At 35.2% G+C, this 25,763-nt stretch overlaps 1 protein-coding gene across 3 annotated transcripts in view; it reads right to left on the reverse strand.

Annotated features, from left to right (window-relative positions):
- ABCA3 (ATP binding cassette subfamily A member 3) overlaps nt 1-25,763 on the reverse strand; it is a 110,026-nt gene that overhangs the window by 65,250 nt on the left and 19,013 nt on the right. Inside the window, exons 1-7 of one of the 3 annotated variants that reach the window (XM_031945871.1) lie at nt 19,035-19,089; nt 14,923-14,970; nt 14,137-14,217; nt 13,648-13,912; nt 11,777-11,904; nt 10,784-10,949; nt 9,032-9,291 (exon numbers count right to left, since the gene is read on the reverse strand). In XM_031945871.1, the coding sequence (XP_031801731.1) occupies nt 9,032-9,291; nt 10,784-10,949; nt 11,777-11,904; nt 13,648-13,912; nt 14,137-14,190 (873 nt within the window). In that variant the 5' untranslated portion in view covers nt 14,191-14,217; nt 14,923-14,970; nt 19,035-19,089. Of the gene's footprint in view, nt 1-9,031; nt 9,292-10,783; nt 10,950-11,776; nt 11,905-13,647; nt 13,913-14,136; nt 14,218-14,922; nt 14,971-19,034; nt 19,115-25,763 lie in introns of those variants that run through there. The other 2 variants (XM_031945870.1, XM_031945869.1) reach the window with 2 other exon arrangements.

The following is a 25,763-nucleotide window of genomic DNA, read 5'->3' on the forward strand; positions in this document are numbered from 1 at the left end:
TCACAGGCAAGTAGTTAGACAGCAACCACATTACCTTAAAGAACATCCCAGTTTGTTTCTGGACAACTTTTAAATAGGCTTAATTGAATTCAATATTAAGTACCTCCTATTACGCAGTAAATATAAATGGCACTTACTGTACCAGCATATAAAGAAGTGCCTCACAAATGTTTAAAGTCTAATGTAGGGAGTGAATTACAGATACCCTAAAATATGAATTATAAAATGCTATATGCATTGAAAAGGCATAAAGTGCCAAAACAGATTCTTAAGAAATTCTGCCTTTCTAATACTCAACCCATTGCTCCTAATTCTTGCCTTTTGAAGCTACATAAAACAAATCTGATATCTATTTCATATAATTAACTTTCAAAAAATTTAAATATCGGATGCCCTGTCCAGTATGGTATCTTGAAATCTTTTTTTTCCCCAAGCCTAAACATTTGCAGTTTCTTATGAATTTTTTTAATTAAAATTTTTAATTACAAAAACCTTTTTTTCTCTCTCCCTTTTTTCTCTTCTCATCCCAATGGAAAAAACCTAGCAACCTTGTAACAAATTTGCAGAGTCAAGCAAAACAAATTCCCACACAACCATATTTGAAAAACATGTCTCATTCTGCTCTATGAAATCATTACCTCCCTATCGGGAAGTGGGTATCATTCTTTATCTTTAATACTTTGGGATCATGGCTAATCATTGCAATAATCAGAATCCTTATATCTTTTTTATATTTTGAACACATATTTGGGGAATGACTTTTGGTCTAAAATATTTTTGTTAGTTGGCTATATATCTTGGATATCTATATATGTTGGATACCAATACTATATATATCCTGGATACCAAATTTTAAATCTGAGAAATTTAATACAAAGATTTTTTTGTACTAATTACTAGATTACAATAAGTTTACATCTTTTTTCTTTTTTATAATAACTTTTCAATATAATATATAATATAATATAATATAATATAATACTTTTTCAAAACACATGCAAAGATAGTTTTCAGCATTCACCCTTGCAAAACTTTGTGTTCCATATTTTTCTCCCTCCCACCTCCTTTAGATAGAAAGTAATCCAATATAGGTTAAACATATGCAATTCTTTTATCATGCTGCAAAAGAAAAATCAGATCAGAAAGGAAAAAAAAAATGAGAGAAAAAACCAAGCAAACAAAAAGAAGAAAATACTATGTTGTGATCCACATTCAGTCCCCATAGTCCTTTCTCTAGATCTGGATAGCTCGATCACAAGTCAATGGGAATTGGCCTGAATCATCTCATTGTTGAAAAGAGCCACACATCCTTAACTCTTTCAAAGTTATTTAACTTTACAATGTTTTTTACTGTATAAGTTATTTTTCTGGTTCTGCTCACTTCACTTTGTACCAGTTCATACAAATCTTCCCAGCTTTCTCTAAAACTGTCCCTTTCATCTTTCCTTATAGTTCTAAAGTATCCCACTATATCCACATACCATCATTTGTTTAGATATTCTCCAACTATTGGGTTTCTAGTTCTCCTTGGTTTCTAGTTCTTTGTCACCACAAAAAGAGATGCTATAAATATTTTTGTATACTTTTGTTCTGTGATCTCTTTGGGGATCCATCAGTGGTTACTTTGATAGGGTAACATGGCAGTTTGCAACCCTTTATCACCTTGGTCTGCCCTCTGTGCATGTACTTCTTGTTTATTAATATCCCTATCAAAAATGGTACTTAAAAGTTACCATGATATTTCATATGCAGTTTGATAAAGAAAATATCTTTTAATTGATTAATCATCAAACAATCATTTTTTTCCAAGTCCATACTATTTACAAGACACTGTATTATTCATTGGTCTTAAAAGAAGCAGCAAGACACATATCTACACAGGTATATAAAAATGTACAAAGCAGACATAACAAGAGGATGGGGCCAGGTTGCAAAAACTTTTAAATGGCAAACAGGAATTTACAGAGTAATCAGAAGTTACTAATATTTATCAAATAGAGGAATGACAAGGTTAGAACTGTGCTTTAGGGGGGAAAACATCTCTTCAAAGGAGAACTATTGCCTTTTATTATATATTTTTATGTTAATGTAACCACTATAATTTTTATTAATGCAAAATAAATTCACATTAGCTTTTGAGCCTGTCATATCATAGTTCCTTATATTGAGCTTCTGGAAGATTTATATAGTAATGGAAATAGGGACTAAATCTACGATTTCATTGGCATAGAAAACTCCTCAGGTAGGAAATTCCTATTACTAATGCAGTCTTAGAGGGTTATCTAGAACCCAGAGGTTAATAATTTGCTCAGGATCACACAGTAAGTATATATTTCTGATATATCCCTGATATCAGATACTTATCAGAGATATCTGATGCAATTGGTAATGCAGTGGATAGAGCCTTCTGGAGGAAGGGAGACCTGAGTTCAAATTTTGTTTCAGTTACTAGCTGTGTGATCCTGGGCTGTCACTTAACCTCTGGCCATCTCAGTTTCCTCAATAGAAAAAAAGGGATGATAATAACAACTATTTCACAGGATTGTTGGAAAGATCAAATGAGATAATAATTGTAAAGCACAGTGCCTGACTAAGTAGGTACTTAATAAATGTTTTTTCCCTTCCCTTCACCTTCCCTTTGATACAAAGATTTCTTTGCTATGTACTTCCATTCTGATCCATTTTGTTTTTGTTTTTGTTCATACAAAAGCTTTTCAATTTCATTTCATCAAATTATCTTCTTTGCCTTTTGTTATTGACTCTATTACCCTCTTGTTTGATTAAATTTTTCTACACCTGTGAAAGATAGTATCTGTACCTATCTTATTTTAAGATATGACCTTTAATATTCAGGTTATGTATCCATTTTAAGCTTATTGTGCTACATGCTTTAAGCTGTTGGTCCAAAACTAATTACTTTCAAATTGCTTTTCAGTTTTTTCAGCGATTTTTGTCAGGTAGAGAGTTCTTACATGGGCAACTTATATTCTTGGGTTTACTAAACATTGAGTTACAGAAATAATTTCTGATTCATACTGATTTAGTTTAGCATAAGAAGATTTCAACAGAACTGCAAATTACTACATATGGAAACATGCAAATTATTAATATAGAAATGTAAATTAAAATGACTCAGATGGGCAGCTAGGTGGTACAGTGGCTAAAGTATGGGCCCTATTGTCAGGAGAACCTGAGTAAAGAGATACTTGACATTTAATGAGCTGTGTGACCCTGAACAAATCACTTAATTCCGATTTACTGGCTAGAAAACCCAAAAATGATCTCAAAGTCATGCCCTACAAATTGGGAGATAAAAATTGAACTAGGACAATTAATATTCAAGGGGTTGACAAATTAACACAACCTTAATAATGTTATGAATTGTTTTTTAACTGTTCTAGGTTTCAATTTCGTAATTATGCAAGAAAAATAACTAATCTCTTCACATCCTTTGGCCCACTGGTCTCAAAAGTGAGCATAAAAACCCCAAGAAAGTAAAAGATAGGAACAGAGATGGTGGAATTATGAATACATCCAGCCATTCTGGAGAACAATTTGGAACTATGCTCAAAAAGTGATCAAACTGTGATCCCTTTGATCCAGCAGTGTTATTACTGGGCTTATATCCCAAAGAGATTTTAAAGAAGGGAAAGGGACCTGTATGTGCCAAAATGTTTGTGGCAGCCCTGTTTATAGTGGCCAGAAACTGGAAACTGAGTGGATGCCCATCAATTGGAGAATGGCTGACTAAATTGTGGTATATGAATATTATGGAATATTATTGTTCGGTAAGAAATGACCAACAGGATGATTTCAGAAAGGCCTGGAGAGACTTACATGAACTGATGCTGAATGAAATGAGCAGGACCAGGAAATCATTATTTACTTCAACAACAATACTATATGATGATCAATTCTGATGGACGTGGCCATCTTTAGCAATGAGATAAACCAAATCAGTTCCAATGAAGCAGGAATGAATTGAACCAGCTACATCCAGGGAAAGAACTCTGAGAGATGACTAAGAACCATTACATAGAATTCTCAATCCCTCTATTTTTTTCCACCTGCATTTTTGATTTCCTTCACAGGCTAATTGTACGCTATTTCAGAGTCTGATTCTTTTTGTACAGCAAAATAACTGTTTGGACATGTAAAAAAAAAAGATAGGAACAGAGAGCTAGTATATGCTAAAATATTTCCAAATATTTCAGTGGTAGTACAAGTCTGGAAGGGCAGGAACTATTTTTCTTTCTGCTTGTATTTACATTCCTGGCACTCAGCACTATGCCTGGGACATAGTAAATGCTTAATACATGACTTCTGACTTGACTTGGCTGCCCATCAGCTAGGGAACAGTTGAATAACCTACAACATATTGCATGCAATGCGGCAAATAAGAATTCAGAGAAATCTGAGAGAAATGTATGAAATGATACAGAGTAAAATAAGCAAAACCAAAGTCTGAACTATAAACACAATGACTATGACAAAATAAATGGAGAGATAAGCAAAATGAAGCCAAACTCTGAGTAAATGATAATAATAACACAGAACAATAATCTTATAATGATTAAAGCTATTACTTCCTCTTAGCAGAGAGTTGGGGGACTAACAAGTAGTAGAAAAGGTAATTTACTCTGTCATATAGTGTCACCATATTGGAAGTTTTGGATAGGCTGTTTTTCTTTGTTAAAAGGTGAGCCAAAAATAAAACAAAACAACAACAACAAAATAAATAAAAGGTGAGGTGCCTCATATGGCATGATTTCTAGGGCCTTTACTACCCTGTTTATTTTTTAATGAATTTCTATTTATGCCCTTCCTGGAAAATGGTGCATAGAACTGAACAAAGTTCTTAATATGTGATATAACCAGGGTAGAAAGAGTATAGTAGGATTCTCACCTCTCCTGTTATGGAACTGTTTCTCTTATTGTTGTCCAAGTTAGATCAGCTTTATTAGCTGCCATTTCATTGACTTGACTGATAATGAACTTGTAAGCCATTAAAATACCAACATTTTTTTGACAAGATAGGCTGTCAAGGCCATCTGTCTCCTATGCTATACTTAAGTTGATTTTTTGAACTCAAGTATTAGAACTTTATATTTATTCTTATTATTGTGGACAGCTTCATGTAAGAATAAAAATTATATATTTAGAGCTAGAAGGGGCATTAGGTGTTCCATGAGAACTTTGAGTTGAGTCTTGAGGAACAGTGGGGTCAAACTCAAATAGAAATGATTTTCAGGGACTGCATGTTGACTTGTAAAACAACAAATTAACATCATCTGTGTTGTATTTTTATTTATTGGGTTAAGCATTTCCCATTGACATGTGAATCTAGTTGGCTGCACTGAGTTGTGTCAACTAGCTAGAAATTTTACACTTTTGCCATAAATAAAAGATAAAAGCATACAAGGGAACATTTTACATAGCAACATTATGTAATGGTCAATTATGATGAACTTGGCTCTTTTCAACAATGAGATGATTCAAGGCAATTCCAATAGACTTGGGATAGAAAGTACCATCTGCATATAGAGAGAACTATGGATATTGAATGTGAATCAAAACACAGTATTTTCACCTTTTTTGGTCATTTTTGTTGGTTTGCTTTTCTTCTTTCTCATGATTTTTCTCCTTTTGATCTAATTTTTTTTGCATAGCATGACAAATATGGAAACATGTTTAGAAGAATTGCACATATTTAACTTATATCGAATTGCTTGCTGTCTTGGGAAGAAAGATGGTGGGGGAGAAAAATTTAGAACACAAGATTTTGCAAAAATGAATGTTATCTTTGCATGTATTTGGAAAAATGAAGTAGTATTTCAAAAAGGGATAAAGGTATAAAGAAGAATGAGAACAAGGAATGGAAAACAGTCTTTTTTAAGAACAGTAAAATGAGATAAGACTAGATAGGCATGTTAGGGAATCTCGAATGAATGTCAGCATCAGGAATTTAAATTCTCTTCATTAGGCAGTGGAGAGCCACTTAAGGTTTTTTAAATAGAGGAGAAATGTAATAATGGTGGTATATTAGGAAGATTCCTTGGGCAGTAGTTTGGAAGATGGATTGAAAAGGGAATCAATGGGAGACAAGCCAATTAGAAGTCTGTTATAATGGTCTAAACAAGAAGAGATGGAGGCCAAAATTAAGGTCATTGAAATAAAAATAGCTAACATTTATACAACACTTTAAAGTCTGCAAACCATTTTACAAATATTATCTCAGTTGATCCTCACAATGGCCTTGGAAGGTTAAGTACAAATGAGTTTTTTGGGGGGAGTATTTGGTTATTTTTGTTATTGTTTTTAAGTGGCTTGTCCAGCATCACACATCTAGCAAGTATCTCAGGCAGGATTTGAACTCGTATTCTTGACATTAAATCCAGCACTCCATCCCTGTACCACAGAGCAGCCTCTGAAGTAGAAATGAAGAAGAAGGGCCAGATACTAGAAAGATTGTGGAAGGTAACTGAATGGACATATGAGAATCAAAGATAACGCTAAGATTTAAGCCTGGGTGATAGTGATGCTACTAATACAGATGAAAATGTTATCCTCTTATTCATTTGTAGCTACTGTCCAAGTACGCGTATTTACTAAGTAATTCAATGAAAAACCTAAACTGTCAAACATGTAGCCTGTGACCTTCCAATTCAGATTAAAATATAAGTGGGAAATATGTAACCAAAAAATGCAATAGAACATAGTTAATGTATAGTTTTCTAAGTCAATATACAGCATTAGGGATCCTCAGGTCCAGTAGTGGTCTGGTTTTCATTTGGGTTTGACATTAATGGTCTGGACAAGTCATTGTTTCATCTATTTTGTGCTTCTCCTATGGATGGTCAGACCAGTTTCTTTTGTGATCATAACCCTTATTAAAAATTGATCTTTTTAATTTTGGCCCTTTGGTTCAACATGGTGAGTTATTTAAAATTTGTGCAATATATTAACTTTTCATCAAAGTTTTGCATCCTATGCATATTTGATAAGCAGGATTTCAATATCCTTCACCCAAGTTAAACAAGACAAAGTGCATTCATCCAGGTGACAGCAAGAGAGTCAAGTTTATAGCCCTACACAATGCCATTAAAAACTTCCTTCTGTTTAACAAACCAATCCATTCATTATTATTCTTTGGGAAGCTACTGTAGTTTGTCTTTTGTTCTTGAAGATAATCATGACACAAGGAAGATGTTGCCATGACATGCACTTGAATTGGATTTCAGTGAGCGAGGATAATCTGCCTTATCTCTCCCTCCAGAGTCCTCTGGGTCCTGTGGCCAGATATAGGTCAGGAGGACTAGAGATAGCCCTGCATGCAGTGGGGGACTTTAGCCTTTTTGTGTTAAGGTCTTTAACAGTTTGACTGAGGCAACCAATCATTCAGTGATTAGGACTAGGTAAGAAAGAAATGAGGCAAAGAATGGCCTTTTTTGCCTAGCCTAAAATAAATAAATAAAAAGGAATTAATTTGGGAGGGGAAGATCCTCAGGGTTTCTGGCTAAAACCCTGAGGCAATTCTGAGGCAATCAGGGCCAAAACAAACACATTATGAATCAACATAATTTTTTCCCCCATCTAATTCTCCTTTCATTTCCCTCCAATAATGTCATGAAAAATTTGGTCAAATGTGTTATTGAATTAAGGTATTTGAAATCAAGGTGTACAGTATTATCTTGCTCTGCCTAATTATACAATTGCAGATACTTCATATATAGTGCTCACAGTCATATATTCCTTGCCATAAATGTCAGGAGAGTAAACCAAAGGATGTGCAACCAGAAGATGCAGCCCTTTAGAGACTTGATCATGCTGGGATCTACTTTAAAGAGTTAGCAGAATCAAACTGCTCTAACCCTTTGGTCATTTGAATTAATGAACTCATGACATTCCATATTCTGAATTTTCTCAAATGTAGTGTTAAATGTCTCAAGTAACTTTCCTCATTCAATTTTCTAAAACTTTTTACTCAAATCATTTAAGATGCTCCTATGGTTTGTGCCCATTTGATATTTTCAAAATAATGGGCACTAACTTGAAGATAATTCCAAAAAAATAAAAGAATACCCCCAAATCTTTTTAATCAATAGCATTATTATTAAAGTATTATTAGATTAAGATTAAACTCCTTAAGAGACAGAGCAGAAAAACATTTTTTCTCCTTTTGAGCAGAAAAACATTCCTTTGAATGCATAAAATTCTAGTCTGTTAGTTAGAAAATCAATCATATTACTTTAGAATTATATCTCATCAACTACCTAATACTACCTTAAAATATTAATATCAATACCTATATCAATCTACCTATTGCAGCTAGAAGGCATAAGTGATACAGAGATCAGACGACTCATCTTCCTGAATTCAAATCTGGCCTTAGACACTTAATAAAGGCCTGAATCTAGGCAAGTAATTTAATCCTTTTTGTCTCAGTTTTCTCATTTGTAAAATGAGCTAGAGAAGAAAATTGTAAGCCACGTCCGTATCTTTGACAAGAAAATCCCAAATAGGGGTCACAAAGAGTTGGACACAACTGATCTGATGAAGCAACAAAATGAAACCACACATTTCTATATAATAAAACCACCTTACTGTTTAATTATATTCTAATGTTTTTGTTCTTCTGTTGGTATTAAATGTATTTACAATATAATCTCTAACTGTTGATACCTGAACAGCAGAGACAATATCCACCAATGCATAGCATTTTGCATAGTGCTACATCTAAGTATAAATACTTTATACATGTTTCCTGGCTTTCGATTTTGAAGGCTATGATTTGGGGTAAATCAATAATATAATATGACATGATATAACATAATATAACATAATATATATATATATATAATATAAATAATAATCTCTGGTTGCTGTGGAAGCTCTGCCTGAATAAGGCAGCTGGCGAGCTTCATCATGACTCTAGTAGCTCCGAAGTAACAGTTTCATGACAACATTTACAGAAGTTAGCTACATTCAACTTGTTACATACTTAAAAAATCCAAACAAAAAAAGTATTTACCTTCAGTTTTCTTTCCTTTTCTTGCACAATAGCACGGGTGATGGTGAGTGTGGAATAAGTAAAGCTCAGCATGAGCAGCAAGGGAAGCTGGTATTGGATGGCGATCAGAAAGGAGTCTGAAATGAATGGTGGGTATGGGAACCTCTTGGCAATAATGGTGACCTTCTCAAACAGTCTGGTTGTGGCAGCGCTTGCGTGGTATTGCATAATGGCTTTATCCACAGCATGCTGAACAGCCAGGAATCCTTCTTGAATGTACCCTAAACAAGAAAGGAAAGGACACCAAGCCCTGTGAGTAGAAGAGCAGGGGTACCAAGCAGCTAGCGCTCAGAGCACTGCCCACCACGCAAACAGAAGTATGAAGGACATCCCCACAATTCTCATAGTGAGGGATGGAGGGAAAGAATCACTTCTCTGGCCTTTCTACTGCTGGAAACCATTCCTGCCTCAATGATCCTACAAAGCAAATGTACACACAAAGAGTGGGACAGGAGCAAGCAGTAATATTTTCATCTCTACTTTTCTCCTTTATGTGAATGGTTTGACATGAACAGAACAGATATGACAGAACACATATAGATATAGATATATCCATAGATACATATCTATAGATATATAAATATAGGATAGACAAGATTATACCATAAAAAATGAATGTGATGGTTCCCTTAAACTCAACAAGCATTGATTAAGAGCTTTTCATGTGCAGGGTGCTGTAAGAGATAATGGGGATGCAAAGACAAATGAAAAACATTCCCTGCCCCCAAGGAATAAGCATACTAGGGGAGTAATATGATTGCTTCATTTAAGTAAATGTGTTCTAATTCGAGGCAGGACAGAGCACTCACACCTAAGGGATCCTAACAACTAGAAAACCTTTCCTGTACAAGATGGCACATAAAAGGGCCCTAAGTGCCAGAGTGAGGAAGCATGGTGGTCAGCCTGTGCATAAAGGTGGAATGCTAAGCTTGGGGAATGGCAGGCAGACTGGAACACAGAGTGCATGCGGAGGGACAATATGAAACAAGTCTGGAAAGCTTGCTACAAAGGGCTTTAAATGTCATGGCGAAGAGGTTATATTGTAGAATAGGGAGCCACGGAAGCTTCTTAAACAAGGTTGGATTTCTGCTTCTGGCAAATGTTTGCAAAGTGTACTGGAGACTGGAAAGTGTACTGGAGTGAGTCTGGAAATAGGAAGACTAGGAGGCTAGTGAAATAATACAGTAAGAGATGAGACAAGAGCTGACCTAAGGTAGTGGCTGGATGAGGGGAGAGAAGGAACAGGATTGCAAAATGTTGTAGAAATAGACCAGAAAATATGTAGCAATCTAATGGATAGGAGCTGGGGAGGTGAGCAAGTTAAGGAAAGTGGGCAAACCAAAATAAAATCCCTAAAATTCAAGATGTCTACTTCATCTAGCAGACATCTAGAACATTTATTACCTTATAACACTGTATCTTTTTACATGTTACATGAGTACACGTCTTCCTTGCTAAGACAGAACTTCTCTTGGTTAGTTCCTAGTTTAATTTCTCCTATACTTTTAGTGAATGTGGTATGTTCTCATTCTAGATTGTGAGCTCTACAAAGGCAGGAATTAGATCTTATCTGAATTTTGTATTTTTCTCATATCTCGTATTACTTCCCCCACACTGGTTTCTTAATGTTATTGAACTGAACTGAGTTAAGGCGGATGAAAAAACTGCTATTTTAAAAACAAACAAAAACTTTGCACATAGAATTCTCCTTACCGGGTTCTCCTCCATCAGGGAATGAAGGTTCCCTGGGTCCTGGGTTTGGGAAAAGTGGAAAGAGAGAGGTCGTGTGCCATCCTTCAATCTCTTTTGGAAAAAAGAGAGTCATCCCAGCCCACATATCATTCTTTCTAAAGTAACTGAAGCGCAGGTGGTACTTAACCTACAAATGGCAAATAAGAAACAAAATGTATTCCATGGCAACAAACATTTTTTTCATCTGAAACCTGAGAATAGATACTTTTTTAGGCAAAAAGACATTTTTGAGAAACTAGATATGAGTAAGTTCATATACAATATGAGCCCACATACAGTAAATGTTCAAGTGAGTAATGACTGAGTCAGAGAATGACAGTAATCTTGCCCTGAATCAAGTAGCAAATCCCCATATTAAGCTACCTAAGCCAGTCTCTCCATTGATCAGCAACACAAATGATCCCTTCTAGAAGCAGTGAATCACTGAGGCATCATGAATCATAAGTTAAATGGAATAAATGGATGGTCCCAGGTCCAGAATACAAGTATTACAAGGCTTTCAATGGCCAGCTATACAAAAATGTCCTCATTGCCTCCTAAAAAATACTGCATTTAATATGCTGAAAAATCACACTTAATTTCATCCTGACATGCCAGCTAGCTATTCCTCTCATGAATGGAAACATGCCATCCTGTGCCAGTACAGAGGCCTAGGAACCAATACACCTTTTAGCAAACTTACAGAGCTAGAAAGGGCCCTAGCCTCATAGCATTAGACAAGAAGTGCATTAAATCATTCTGTACTGACAATTGTTTCTTCAGAAGAACTTCACGAAAATCAAGGATGTTAGATACAAAGACGTTTGGAAGCAAGACAAAGATCTATCTGACTGAACTAAATGAAGGCAGAAAAATGGATAATGATTTGGAGGCTCTTTGGTTGAAAGCTTTTTTAAAATCACTGAAACCAACTACAACCATAATAATAATGTTAATAAATAAATACTTCCTTACCTCAAGTGGCAGGGGTTCCTTGTAATGATTGAAGTTGTGCTCAAACACAATACCAGCCAATACATTATATGAGTGATTATTAAACTTAATGTAATCTTCAAAATCCTTTTCTGAGGGAAGGCCACGAACTGTAGAGAAAACAAAGCCCAATGGTGAATATTCTGCATAAGATATTAATGTTCAATCATCCAAGGATTGGCCCATTTTATCCATTGCCAAGGGTGGCCAAACCTGTAAACTTCTCTCTGTTATTATAAAAAGGCCTCTTTTGGGACACAAGTTCCCTTCTCTCCTCAAGGGAAGATGAAATATAGTAGTGGCTGGGAAAGCAACCCAATTTATTAGATCGTAAACTAAGACTATTTTACTATTCCTTGCACAGACAAATATAGTACCTTGTATATAGTAGGATGCTAGATGTCTGCTGAATTAAACAAAATCAGGACTTGAATGCATTACACTAAATCAAGAATTGTAAAGGACCTTCCAGGTCATCTTGTGCAATCCATATCTGAAGCATGAATAACCTCTACAATATCCTTGTCAAGTGCTGACACACCTTCTGCTAGAAGATGTTCAGGAATAGGTAATTCATTTCTTCTGAAGACAGTCCATTTTGTTTCTGGACGGCCTGAATTATTAGGAATTTTCTTTTCATTTTTAACTAAAATTTGCCTCTCTAACTTCCACTCAAAAATTGAGGTTCTGCCTTTTGAGGCTGAGCGAAACAAGGCTATCCCTTCTTGCACATGGAATGGAATTTCAGCTCACATTCTAACATAAAAGATCACTGTTAGATCAAGGATTTCCTTCAAATGAAGAAATAAAATGAACATATCAGGCCCTGTGAACTACAGCTACAATTTCCTTTTGTGCATAGTAGTAGTCTTACAGAATTGGAATAGATATCAGGAGCTATCTAATTTGCCTTCCACTCCAATTATGAATCCTAATTTATAATATCTTTACTAAATATTTACTAATCCCTGCCCAAAGGCTCCAGTAAGAGGAATATGTATTGGTTCTTACACTGTATTAGTGAAGAACACAGTTCCTAAATATCACCAGTGGTCACTCTTTAAGCATGTCAGTTCTCTCCTCCCACCTTCCTTACATTTTCCCCTCATTTAAAAAATCTGGTATAAGTAGATTATATTATTTCCCAAAGAGAGTGAAGGCATTTCCTGCTTTTGAAATGCCATACCAAATGCCTATGAGTAAGACTGTCCTAAAAGCAAGGATTTGAAAGCACTGCTAAGGGTCAAGACCATTCAAAAATTCCTAATGCACTCAATTCTAGGGCAATGCCTCAGAAGGCCCATCTTAGGGAAGTCCTTTGAACAAACTACAAAGAGAACCTTGGTTTTGCTAAAAAAAAAAGATGTTCTTATTGTCACCTTATTGTCTTATTATTGTTATTTCTACTATTAAAAATCCTAGCATGTATTTATTGATCACTTTCTATGTGCAAATAATAATTGCTTGATTATCTCCCAAAATAATGGCATCCTTCCCAACTACTTTGCATTTCTTTCTTTACAAGGGAATCCATGCTTTATATTCTTCAGAAGACTTTCATAAACCTTCTCTCATTTGTTTTTTCTATGAGATTGAAAAGTAAGCTATGAACTATTACTTCCATTTAGCAGATTAGGAAATTTAAGTAAAATAAATGACTGACCCAAGACTATACAAGTTAGAGGCACAGCTATTATATTATGATTTTTTTTTAGTCCTAATTTTCTAAAACACATCAATCTACAGAGATCATCACCAAAAGGGACAAGTATAAAAAGCTAAACCTGAAGAGCTCTCTGATAAGACCATCTGATAATAAATTTACAAACTCTTATCTCCCCACACCATCTAACCTTTCATATCGATGACCAAAGTCTTTTTCACCATCTCTGTGATAGTCTTCACAGCTTCATTGTTGGAAGGAACATAAACTAGCTCCCATGTATCTTCTGGGGGAGGGAAGTTGAAAAACAAGGGCAGGTCACTGATGGGCTGGCCAGGGTATATGGTAGCATTGGGAATGTTTTCTGAGCGAATATTCTGGCGAAGCCAAATTAGTATCCCAGAAAATAGTAAGGGCAGGAGAATTTCCAAGACTGTTACTACAATCTTCCGTTTCTAAAAGAGAAATGAAATTCTGTATTAATCCAAAATAGAACACATATATAAAGCACCCTCTTGAGAATAACTTCCTCTTCTTGTCCCATGGCTGCCAGAAATACAGTCTGAACTGTCTAAAGAGATACAATCAAAACTGAATGAAATAATTTTCATTCATTATTGGAATAATTTTTCCCCTTTGTGTTATGTCCTGCATCCTATTTCTTACCACATGTATTTACCTTTAAGGTGTAATTCTTCCAGAGAAGAAGTGTAAACTGCCTGAACACAGCCATTCTTCTGTCCAAATGGGAAGCTCAATTCTATTCAGGATCAGAAAGAAAGAGAAACAGGGTTCAGAATAAACCTTTTAGTAAATCTTTTGATGGATATACTGAAAGGAAAAAATATCAGGGAAGAGAAAATCACTTTAATATAAATTACCCCTTCTCCTTGCATGGCTCCTCTTTTGTTCAAATCTTCACAAAAACAACAATGTATACACATAGGGAAAAATGCTCAAGACTACAAATTTTCTCGTGTGGCCTAAGAGAACCTTTGGAGTATAATGTTCCTTCTGTGTCATCAGTACACAAATCTGTCAGGGTGATTATTATTTTTTCTAAGAAAAATGCGCCTGAATGAAAAGAGAACCACTGTCTCACAGATTTCTCTTTGTGGTTTTTTTTTTTTTGGTAATGAGAGAGAATGGTTCACATCTGATTTGGTGTAAGAAATCCCTAACATGGAAAGTCCCTTCCTGAATGCAGATTTTCTAAATATAGTCTCTCTCTGTCCAACTTTCTACAACTGAAAGACCGAATGATTTGTCCCCAAGTCACAGAGCTAGTATGTGTTGCAGGCAGGACTTGAATTCATGTTTTCTTGACTTCTTGATCTACTTGATCTACTTTGGCATTTAGTCCAATAGCATACTTGATATATGGACTTTCTCAATATTACATTAATTAGAGAACAAATTTGTTTTATAGACTCAATCAATAAACAAGTGTTTATTAAGGACCTACCACATGTAGATTGGGCAGTCAGGTGGCACAATGGATAGAAGGGCTGCCCTGAAATCAGAAAGACCAGAGTTTAAATGGGGCCTGAGAGACTTATTAACTGTGTGACTTTGGGTAAGTCACTTATCTATTTGCCTGAGTTTCATCTGCAAATTGAGATGGGCAAAGAAATGGCAAACCACTCCAGTATCACTGCAGAGAAAACCCCAAACAGGGTCACAAGGAGTCAAGCATGAATGAAAATGACTGAATAACAATATAACATACAGGGTATGTAAATACAAATACAAAAGTGGAACACAGTTCCTAGTCCTCAAACAGGTAGGAAAAATATTCAGGTTTTTGGAATTTTGATCAGTCTTCTTTTTTTTTTTTTTTTCTCTATCACCAGGCTGGTTGAGTATAGGATCAGTGAAGTAATTGTGAGTCTTTTAAATCTGATTTGTATGTAAGGAGTTGGGACACAGGTGGAGGAGAAGATCTCCGAGTCAAGACTGCCTACCATATTATAAAGCTTTTCCTTGCTTTTTTAAAGACAAAGACGAATGGTCAGATGCTCCAAATCTTGATATCTAATTTCACATCTATTTTTCATATTTATTTGTTTGATTATTTTGAGATGAGGTTAAATTACATGCCCCAGAGTAATAGATAGTGTCTAAGACTGTTTTTGAATTTGGGTCCTTCTGACTCCAGGAATAGAACTTAGCTATTTTAACTCCCTCCAAATCTATTTTAAAGGCAAGTATTCATTGTTTATTTTATATCTAAGCTTTTTTTTCTACTCAAGCAGCTAATATCTTACTACAGGCCCTCATTACCTTTCAATTAGACCTTTGAAATGACTCCTAATTGATCTCCCTTCCTTAAAGCTTCTCCTCACTCCAAACCACACTGTAGCCAATGGGATTTTTCTTAAGTGCAAGTCTAACATGACTATTCTAACTCAATAAACTTCAGTGATGCCCTAATACTTCTAAAAGAAAATGTAAAATTCCTGTCAGATTTTTAAAGCCCTTCATAATTTAGTTTCATCCTATCTTTCGAGCCTCATATTTACTTTAGCCTCTTTCCCACACATACAGTCCAATCAAACTGGTCTTCTCTGTTCCTCAGTATGACTAACTATACCATATCTTGCCCTTGTCTTTGCACTGAGCATTCCCCAAGGCATGGAATGCATCTCTTCACCTGGGAACTCACAGAATCTCTCTTCCATCATGAAGTAATTTAAGTCTTTCTTGATTCTCCCAAAATAATGCAATCCTTCCCAACTACTTTGCATTTCTTTCTTTACAAGGGAATCAAGGTCACACAGACAATAAATGTCTGAGGTCACATTTGAACTCTAATCCTCCTGACTTCTGGGCAGGTGCTCTATTCATTGCACTACCTAGCTATCCCACTTTGCATTTCTTTTGCAATTATTCCATAGGTACATTTTGCCTCCCTAGTAGAATGCAGGCTCCTTGAGGGTAATTATTGTTATATTTTCCATATCTGGATTCTTCATCTATAAAATTAGGGAAGGGTGGGCCAGATGAACTTTAAGAGCCCTTGTGGCCATCTTGTGGCAAATAACCAATCAGTAGCAACAACAGGGATTGGCCATTTTAGTCCATTGATTTCTGATTAGTTTCTTTAACTATTAGCAAAGTCTAAATAAGACCTAGCATATATAACTTAGCAAATTTAATCCTTTTTTCTTGCCCCTTCAGAAAAAAAGATGCTAAGGCAATTTCAAAATTAAAAATTGGACACACCAATTTGTTTTCATTGAGCCTGAAGTCATCAGTTAGAGTACATTGTGTTAGGTGGGAATACCTGTTGGAAAACATGACATTACAGCAGAAAAAGGAAGGGAGGGAACTAAGTTCTATGTGCTTAGGGTATAGAGTCAGATGATGAGTAGACTTTTGAAAATTTCTATGTGGGGAAGAGAGAGAGAGCCTGAGGTTCCTCTGTTCATTTCCTGTAAAGATTTCACAACTCTGGAATTTTAAAACATGAACTAAATATATGTATATGATGTCTCAAGCTTTCAATAAAGAAGGCAGTATAAATGAACCCAGACAATCATGGTAGTTGCAAATCAAAGTCAATTTCATTCTTTTGGCTAGGTATATGGGGACTAAATGCAAACACAATGAAAAGTTTATGATAGAATTCAACTCAATTTAACAAAGATTTCTGAACATTTGAGGCACTGTGCTAGGTAATGAAAACAATAAAGATGAAATCTGAGTTGTATCATTAGGTAGTTATTTATTATTACTAAGGCATATAATCCATCAGAAGAATATAATTAGTAAGTCCTCCTGCATATTTCAAAATGCCTTTTTTTCTTAAAAAAACATGATTATTGATTTTCTATGGGAAAATAAACGATATTCTAATAATCAATACACAAAAAAGTTAATGTCGCATAGAAGTCATGCTGGTTCTTTTCTCTAGTATGTTCCTTAAGTTTATGCTTCTTAAAATATTTTTTACTTAAAATAGATCATTGCTAATAGCAGTAGAAAAACCAGCCACAATAAATTATGTACATAATAACTTAAACTATGGCTTATTATGAATTATGTTATGAAAAAGTTTAAAGGAAACTATAATAATATGTGCAAAATGGTCAATATGTAGCTTCTAAATAAGTTATTTCTAAATTACACACTTGATGCACAAAATTAAAGAAAGAGCTATTTATTCCCATTAGTATTATAATTAACTAACATCCATAATTAAGACTAGGATAAAGGGATAGAGACTGGGATTGTGATTTCATTAGAATAGAAAACATGCAAGGTGAGGGACTTCCTCCACTCGTGCAAATTGACACCTCCTCTGCAATTTACAATTTAAGAAGCTTCCTGGAGTACTGATTCCCCAAGGTCATCTAATCAACATGTGTCAAATGTGGAACTTGAACTCAGTTCTTCCTGGCTCTGAGGGCAGTTCTTTATCCATGATGCTAGGCTAGTGATTAGTCAATGTTTTCTCAATTCTAAAGAACCACACAATACAGAAGATAGCAAAACAAGTATAATATAGATAAGAATAGATAATTTTTTAATATATATATATATAATTTTTTTATATATAGATAAGAAATATAGATAATATATATTTTTTAATATAGATAAGAAAAAAAAAGCTAGAATCAAAAGGGTAAGCACAGCGTCTGCAGTTAGGGGCAAGAGACTTCATGTGGGAACCAGGTGAGTTGAAGTGGGCTTCTAGCTCTGATAAATTTTAACTATTATCTCCACAGGTCGGGGTCAGTGTTAAAGGCAGTGAGTTAAACAGAACACCCAGGAAGCAGCTAAATGGTGCAATGGATAGAGCATTGAACCAAGTCAGGAAGTCTTAAGTTCATATCCAATTTCAGACACTGTGACCCTGGGAAAGTCATTTATCTGTTTGTCTCAGTTTCCTTATCTGTAAAATGGGGATAATAAAAGCATCTACTGCTTACTATTGTTGTAAGGATATGAGATATTTGTAAAACACTTAGCATATAGTAGGTATTATATAAATGTCAGCTACCATAATTAATAGGAAAAACAGCAGAACTGCTACTTATTCTGTTTTCCTTGTCTCAAATTAAATACTTTTTTGTAAGGGGATGAGGATAAAATAATTGAGGATCAAAGAAAAGGCTCCTCCAATGGCTCCAATGATCTTAGGATCATAAGATTTAGAATTAAAAAGAACTTTGGTTGTCATGTTTTAACCCCTCTCACCTCCCCCCCCCAACATACACACTTAAAAGATGGGAAAACTGAGGTCCATGACAATTCATTGATTTGTCCAAAATTATTCATGTAGTAATCAGCAAAATTAAAAATGGAACTCGGAGTCAGTTCAGATTCCAAATCTACTGTTTCTGTCCCTATATTACACAAAATCTCTCTTGAGAAAACAGCAGTAGATTTCTCTCCATACACCTGTGTGGAGTTATTGCCATCTGCAGACTATCTAATCTATCTATCTATCATCTATCATCTATCTATCTATCTATCTAAATATATGTGTGTGTATCTATATATAAAATCTTTAGGCTCAAGAAAGGAACAAAGACAATCTTACTTCTTAAGTAAGATAGAGAAGCCACTGACCTGGGGTCCTAGGGAGAAGCTCATGGTATTCTTCCTCCAGGGAACAGGAAAAGAATGGAAAGGACACAGGTATCTTGGGGTGGAGTTAACAATCCTCTTGAGCCTGCCTAGGAACTCCCTAACAAGGCAGCCCTGAAATTTGGCAACACTGACCACTCTAAGAGGTAACAGGAAAAACATTTGATGATTTGACATCATTTCCAGGCACCTCTTGAGCACACCTAGATAAAATTTGGAAAATGCTAATAAAATAATAATCTCAGAAATAGCTCTTCCACAACTCAGAACAGGGCCAAAAGGTATAAATATACTTTTATTTTAAGCAAAACAGATCTGACATATGCACATTTGTATACAAAGAGATCAGTTAGCTATGCATGGCAAAACCTTAAAATATTATATAAATGTGAAACATCAGGCAGTGATTCTTTTTTCCTCAGAGAATTTAAATATAACTCAGATATCACCACCAAAATGATTTACACACTATTTGCAAACACTTCTATTGTTTAAAGTGTACTTATATTTCATACAGACATTTATATTTATTTCATTTTACATATAAACATAAAAAGCTAATGTTCAACAAGGGTCCCCATTTGTATTTTGTTAGATGCAAAACAAAAAGAACTTCAGCTTTGGGGGGACCCCCCTTGAGAAGGATTTTAACTGCTAGGAGTCTTAAAGCACTTTGCTCAATGGAGTTTAAAATTTCCTATAATATGGATGTGCTTCCTTGATAGTACTTGGGCTTAATATAGTCAAAAAATTACATTTTCTTTTCTGAGAACCCAAATGTTCTTTTTTAAAAAGCTAATTCTCTCTAATTTGTCTATAGTAATAGGTATCTTTATTTAGTGGAAAGAAGACTGGGTTTGGAGTCAGGGCCCCTGAGTTCAAGACCTGGCCTTGCTGTTTGACCCTACCCTGAACTCCTTTTCCCTCTTCTGTAATATGAGAAGGGTGTGTTAGAAGCTGTCTGAATAGCTAGTCCGGCATCCCATTTAACTCAGAAGGTTTGCCACATTTGTCAAGAGCTTCAGCCTTTAGTCATGAAGAAACCAGTTATCATTAAGGATTTAGAAAGTCAAGCAGAGACTTAAAAAAATCCCAAAAAAATTTTAGATAGTTAATTTTTGGATTTGGAAACCCTAGTTTATGAGATATTGCACGACTTTTGGAGTAGCAAGAGCAGTTGTTACAACGAAAAGCACAAAATTACGCCCATAAATCAGAAGATCAATCATTTGTAGCACAGACTACCGTTACTTTACAGATTAAAGACCAGGGAGGCACCACTCTTAGCTCACAGAGATTATTAATTAGTAATTGCAGTTAAATATGAGATCAAAATAGTCTTTATTTAGGGCCCAATTTTCTCCAAGATTATAAACAAGATACTGGCAAATGTGATTTATTTTTAATTTTAAGAAATCACCACTTATTTTCTGCTTCATGTCCACATCTCAGTCTCAAACCATTGAAATGATTTTTCACTATACAAAATTAAATCACTACATTTCAACATAAGTGTGTATTATAAATTTAAGTTTTCAAAATTAGACAAACACACCTCAAGTATACTACAAAACTTAAGAGCAGCTTGGATGTTTAATCAGTATGTCAGCAACTAGATTGTACTCTTCTAAATTGGATGCCAACAAAGCTTTCTTTGTTCACTTTGTGTGGAACTGTGGAGAAGCCTGTGTGGTTCCTAAATCAGGGACTTACTTAAGGCAGAAAGTTAAAAAGAAACTGCCTTCTTCAATATCAGCTAAATGGATAAACTATAAATTCAACAAATGGAAGAATTTTTTTGTCTTGCTTTTAATAGCATTTTATTTTCCCAAATACATGCAAAGATAGTTCTCAACATTCACTTTTGCAAATCCTTGTGTTCCAAATTTCTTTCTCCTCCCCGCCTAAAACAGCAAACAATCCAATATAGGTTAAACAGGCAGAAGGAATTAAAAGGGATTACTGTCTGATGTGAAAAGAAGAATTCCAATGGAAGGAACATAATCTGTCATAATCATGAAACACCTCTTGGTTTACTAGTCACTGCTACCAATGGTGGCCTTTAATAACCTGTTCCAAGATCACAGGCTGTGTCTTTCTATGCTTCACAGGGTAATAAAGGTAATGAAAAGCCAAGAAAACAAACTAGTATTTATCACTTAAACCCTACTCTCAGGAATACAAGATAATCTAAACCATAGTTATAGACAGTTCTAGGTCCTAGGATTATATTAATACTGGATAAACTGAATAGTGAATTAAAAAACAAATCTGCCTCTGAGCCAGAGAAGTCTAGAATCAATCAATTAACCCATAAGCACATATATTAAGTGTCCACTTCACTGCTAGATGCTGGGAATATAAATACAAAGAACAAAAAGATTCCTGATTGGAAGGAGTTTATATTCTAATGGAGAAAACAGCAAGTACATATATAAACAAATACAGAGTGTACAGAGAATACATACAATACCAGGTAGACTGGAAGGGAAAAACTAGTAGTTGCAGGAATCACAAAAGGCTAATTTATGTAGAAGATGGTATGTGAACTATGTCTTGAAGGAAAAGGGGGATTCTATGTTAAAAGGATTACTGTGAGGACAAGAGTGAGGGAATATAACCATACTGGTGTGACTATAGGCACACCTGAATATAGCATACACACTAAAACATAAGTCATATATACTAATCAAGTTTCATATAACCTCAATTTAAGAAGAAATAATGGTCTATATTTGAATATACAGAGACTCAAAAATTTTTATATTAAAGAGTTGGGATTGAAATTAAATAAATAACAAATGAAATTAAAAAGAATTTTAAAACAACTCTATTTTTAGATGAAAAATGCAATAAAAATAAAAGATGTAATTTAAGATAAATTTTGACACAGCTCTCATATTTGCAAAACAAACAAACAAAAAAACCCCAAAACCTAACTCTTATGTATCAGTTTCTTTGGTAAATTGTGGATAATAATCTTTATACTATCTAGGTTACAGGGCTATTGTGAGGTAAGTTTTTTGGTCCTTAATGTCCTAAATGAGATTATTTGCAGCTCCCAGGTACTCCTTCCCCACTTCTCACAACACCATCCCTGAAAGTTATCCCAAGTTCAAGACACATTGTGGATTAAATGTCCACTCAAAACCATATAGTTCATGAGCTCCAAACAGTGTTTCTTTTACCACTCAACCAGAAGGCATATTCGTTCAAAGCAAAGACATTCCTCTGCTTCTGATTCTCCAACCACCACTCCCCCACAGCCTTTTACTTTGAAAGCTCCTTCTAACCTGGAGTTCCATCTGGAATCTTAAGGTTACACAATTTTTAAGATGGTGGACAAAGAAGTCCTGGAGAAAGAAATGACACACTACGCCAGTATCTTTGCCAAGAATAACCCAAAAGGGATCAGAAAGAGTCAGATACAACTTAAAATACACTTGCCCAGGCCAGCCATGCTCTCTCCTTCACTCCTTTCCCAGTACCCCTCCAAGTCTTCTTTCCCTTCTCACTCCCTCTCCACTCAGGTGACTAGCTATTTTCTTTTCTGTGTCTTCCTTCATTCAGATGTAAGCTCCCCAAGGGCAGGAACTGATTTTCTTTTTTTTGCTTGTCTATATTCCTACCACTTAGAACCGAGCTTGGCATATGGCAAGTGCTTATTGACTTAAGATAGCATAGAAAATAAGTGAAAAAAAAGTCTTGTCCCACCCCAGCTAAAGACAAGAAGAGTATATTCTCCCATACAAACCATGCAAGAAGGAGCCCTTAGTTTGTGATGCTTAGAAATCATACTCTTAAGCTACCTTTCATCTTATTTTCCTCCATTCTCTTGTTTTCTTGTTTAGTAAAATGCATTTCTATACTCTGCTGTGTGATCATACTCTTAAGCTATTTTTCATCTTATTTTCCCCCATTCTCTTTTGTTTTCTTGTTTAGTGAAATGCATTTCTGTGTCCTGCTATGTTTACATTCTGTCCTCTGACTGGTTTAGAGAGTGAGGTTCAAGTGTGAGTAGCTCTCCTTCCTTATTCTATCCTTGTTTGTACACCTGATTATGTAACATAATTTTCTCTAGGCTTTCTAACTCTTTTCTACCACTAGTGTATTTTTCTTCTACTCTTTTACCACTCTTTTTTTAAGATCATCAAAACATAATGGAACTATTCCCCAAGTACAATGTCTAATAAATTCCCACTATGATCCCTGATGATGATAGGATTCTGAGGGGACTTTTGAATCATCTCCTTATATACAATAAACACTGTGCTCCCGTTAAAGTCTCTTAAGATTGTTCATGTTTATCTTTTTATGTTTCTCTTGAGTCCTGTATTTGAGTTTTAGAGATTCCATGCATTTTGGATCATTTTTCATCAAGGATATTTGGAAATCTTCAAAAGATTCATTTTCTCTCTTGTAGGAGGTTATATTGTATTCAATTTTTCTCAGTTATTCTTGGCTTCAACTGTTTTGCCTTTTAGAATACCATTTCCCAAATTTTCCACTCTTTTTTTTTAGTGGCTGCTAAATTGTGAATGATATTGATTGTGACTCTTTCTGGCTGCTTGCAGTATTTTTTTTTTTTTTTGTTGTTGTTGTTCTTTAATTTGGAAACTTTGATTTTGAATAAAACGCTCCCAGAAAGTTTTTATTTTATGGTTTCTTCAAGAACTAATCAAACCAGAAAATGCTTTCCATTTCTACTCCTTTTTTTCTAGTAAGAAATCCAGGCAGTTTTATAAAATGATTTCTTGAAACACATTATCTTTTTAGACCTTTTTTTTTTTTTTTTTTTTTTTTTTGGTCATGAAGTTCAGTAGTTCAACAATTCTTAAATTCTCTTTCCTTGATCTGTTTTTTAAGTCTTTTTTTGACTTTAATATTTGTCATCTCATCAAGTCCTTGGCTTCTATTTAGTGCATTCTAATTTTCAGAGTTTATTGCATGAACTGTTTTGTGCCTCTTATGCAAAGCTATTAATTCCCTTTCCAATTTTTTCTTCCACAGTTTTTTCCCCCTCTGGTACTCTCTTTCATATATAAAAGCATTTGACACTCCCTTTAAAAACCTTTTATTTTACCTCTTTCAGAAATTCTAGCTGGTGTCAAAGTTGTACTTTTCTTTGAGGTTTGTAAATGTTATGGTTTGTGTTTTGAGCATCCTTATCATCACAATAGCTGTTTATGGTAAGGTACTTTGCTGTTTACTCATTCTTCCAATCTAGTACCTAACTTTAGTTGGACTTTGTTTTGGGGTCAGTCTCTGTATATTTCTAGAGGCAATGTTTGGCCTGGTACTGCTGCTACCTTCTTGGGTTGAGTACTAATTTTATCAAGCATTGAGGGCTGGATTCTTAGGGAGAGTGAAGGCTATTTCAGGGCTCCCAAAGTGTTATAATCCAGTCTGATTACTTCTTCTTGGTCTAAGCTATGCAAGATCTTGACCTGGGTCTGAGTTTGGGCACACTCCTGTGTACTTGGCAGACAGCTACCAGACTCAGCCACTATCAGATACCTGGAAGGCTCTGCTGGTTTAGATAACATAATTGGAAGCTTCTCTTTGGTCTAGGATTCCTGCCCTGATTATTCCTCTGCAGGTTTCATCCTGGACTAAAAATTGGAACTGGGATCTAAGACATATAACAGATGCTTGGTCTTGAATTTACTTTTAGCTCAGTGTATAGCCTAAGATTCAATTATCACCCTAGACACTAGAGCTAACAATACCTGCATCCTGTACAAGTTTAGGCCCCTCTGTTTTGGATTCAGAATTTCTTCTTTCCCTCATGTAGAGCCTGTCCTTGTGCTCTGAGGCTCTATATGGTCATTCTTTGCAAGAAGACCCTATCTCCTTATGTTGATCTGGGCTTTAAAAATGAGCATCTTAGGGGTTTTTTCCTTACAAATCTCAATCATGATTCGACATTATTTTCTAGATTTTTTTTATAGGTGTGTATGTGTGTGCGAGAGAGAGAGAGGGAGAGAGGAGAGAAAGAGAGGAGAGAGAGAGAAAGAGAAAGAAAGAGAGAGAGAGAAAGAGAGAGAGAAAGAGAGAGAGAGGGAGAGAGAGAGAGAGAAAGAGAGAGAGAGAGGGAGAGAGAGAGAGAGAGAGAGAGAGAGAGAGAGAGAGAGAGAGAAGGAGAGAAAATGAAGATGAGTGAGTTTAGCTGTACTTCTATTACTCTACCATCTTGGATCCCACTTCTGAAGTTAAAGAACATGTATGGTTGAAGAACACACATAGAGGAGTACACGAGTAACTGGGAAACAGACCTACTCCCTAAAGCAAGATACCTGCTAGTGTTCTAGCACTTGCTGATGTTCATTTATGACGACATTAGCTGTAAGTTGATCTCTCCACTGAGAAGATATCCATTGCTATGCTGTTCTCTGATGGTCTTTCCCTACTATGCTGACCCTTCCCTTATAGAGGGAGGTCTGTTCACCTATCTCTCTGCTACTGCTATTCTCAGTCCATACATACTTTTAACTCCTATAAAACTCATGATTCCTTTGGATCTTTGGGTCCTTTCAAATCAAAAGAAGGGCACTACTTGGCAAAAATGCAAAGGAAGTACACTGAGAAAAGTCTTTTCAATCCCATAATTTTCATGGTAAAACCCCCTCCCTACCCAAATCACTGTATTTACTTCCTATAAATTTTTATTATCATATGAAAGGGAAAGTTTATTAATAGAGAAACATAAAA

Source organism: Sarcophilus harrisii, chromosome 1, assembly GCF_902635505.1.
Source record: "Sarcophilus harrisii chromosome 1, mSarHar1.11, whole genome shotgun sequence".
NCBI lineage: Eukaryota > Metazoa > Chordata > Mammalia > Dasyuromorphia > Dasyuridae > Sarcophilus > Sarcophilus harrisii.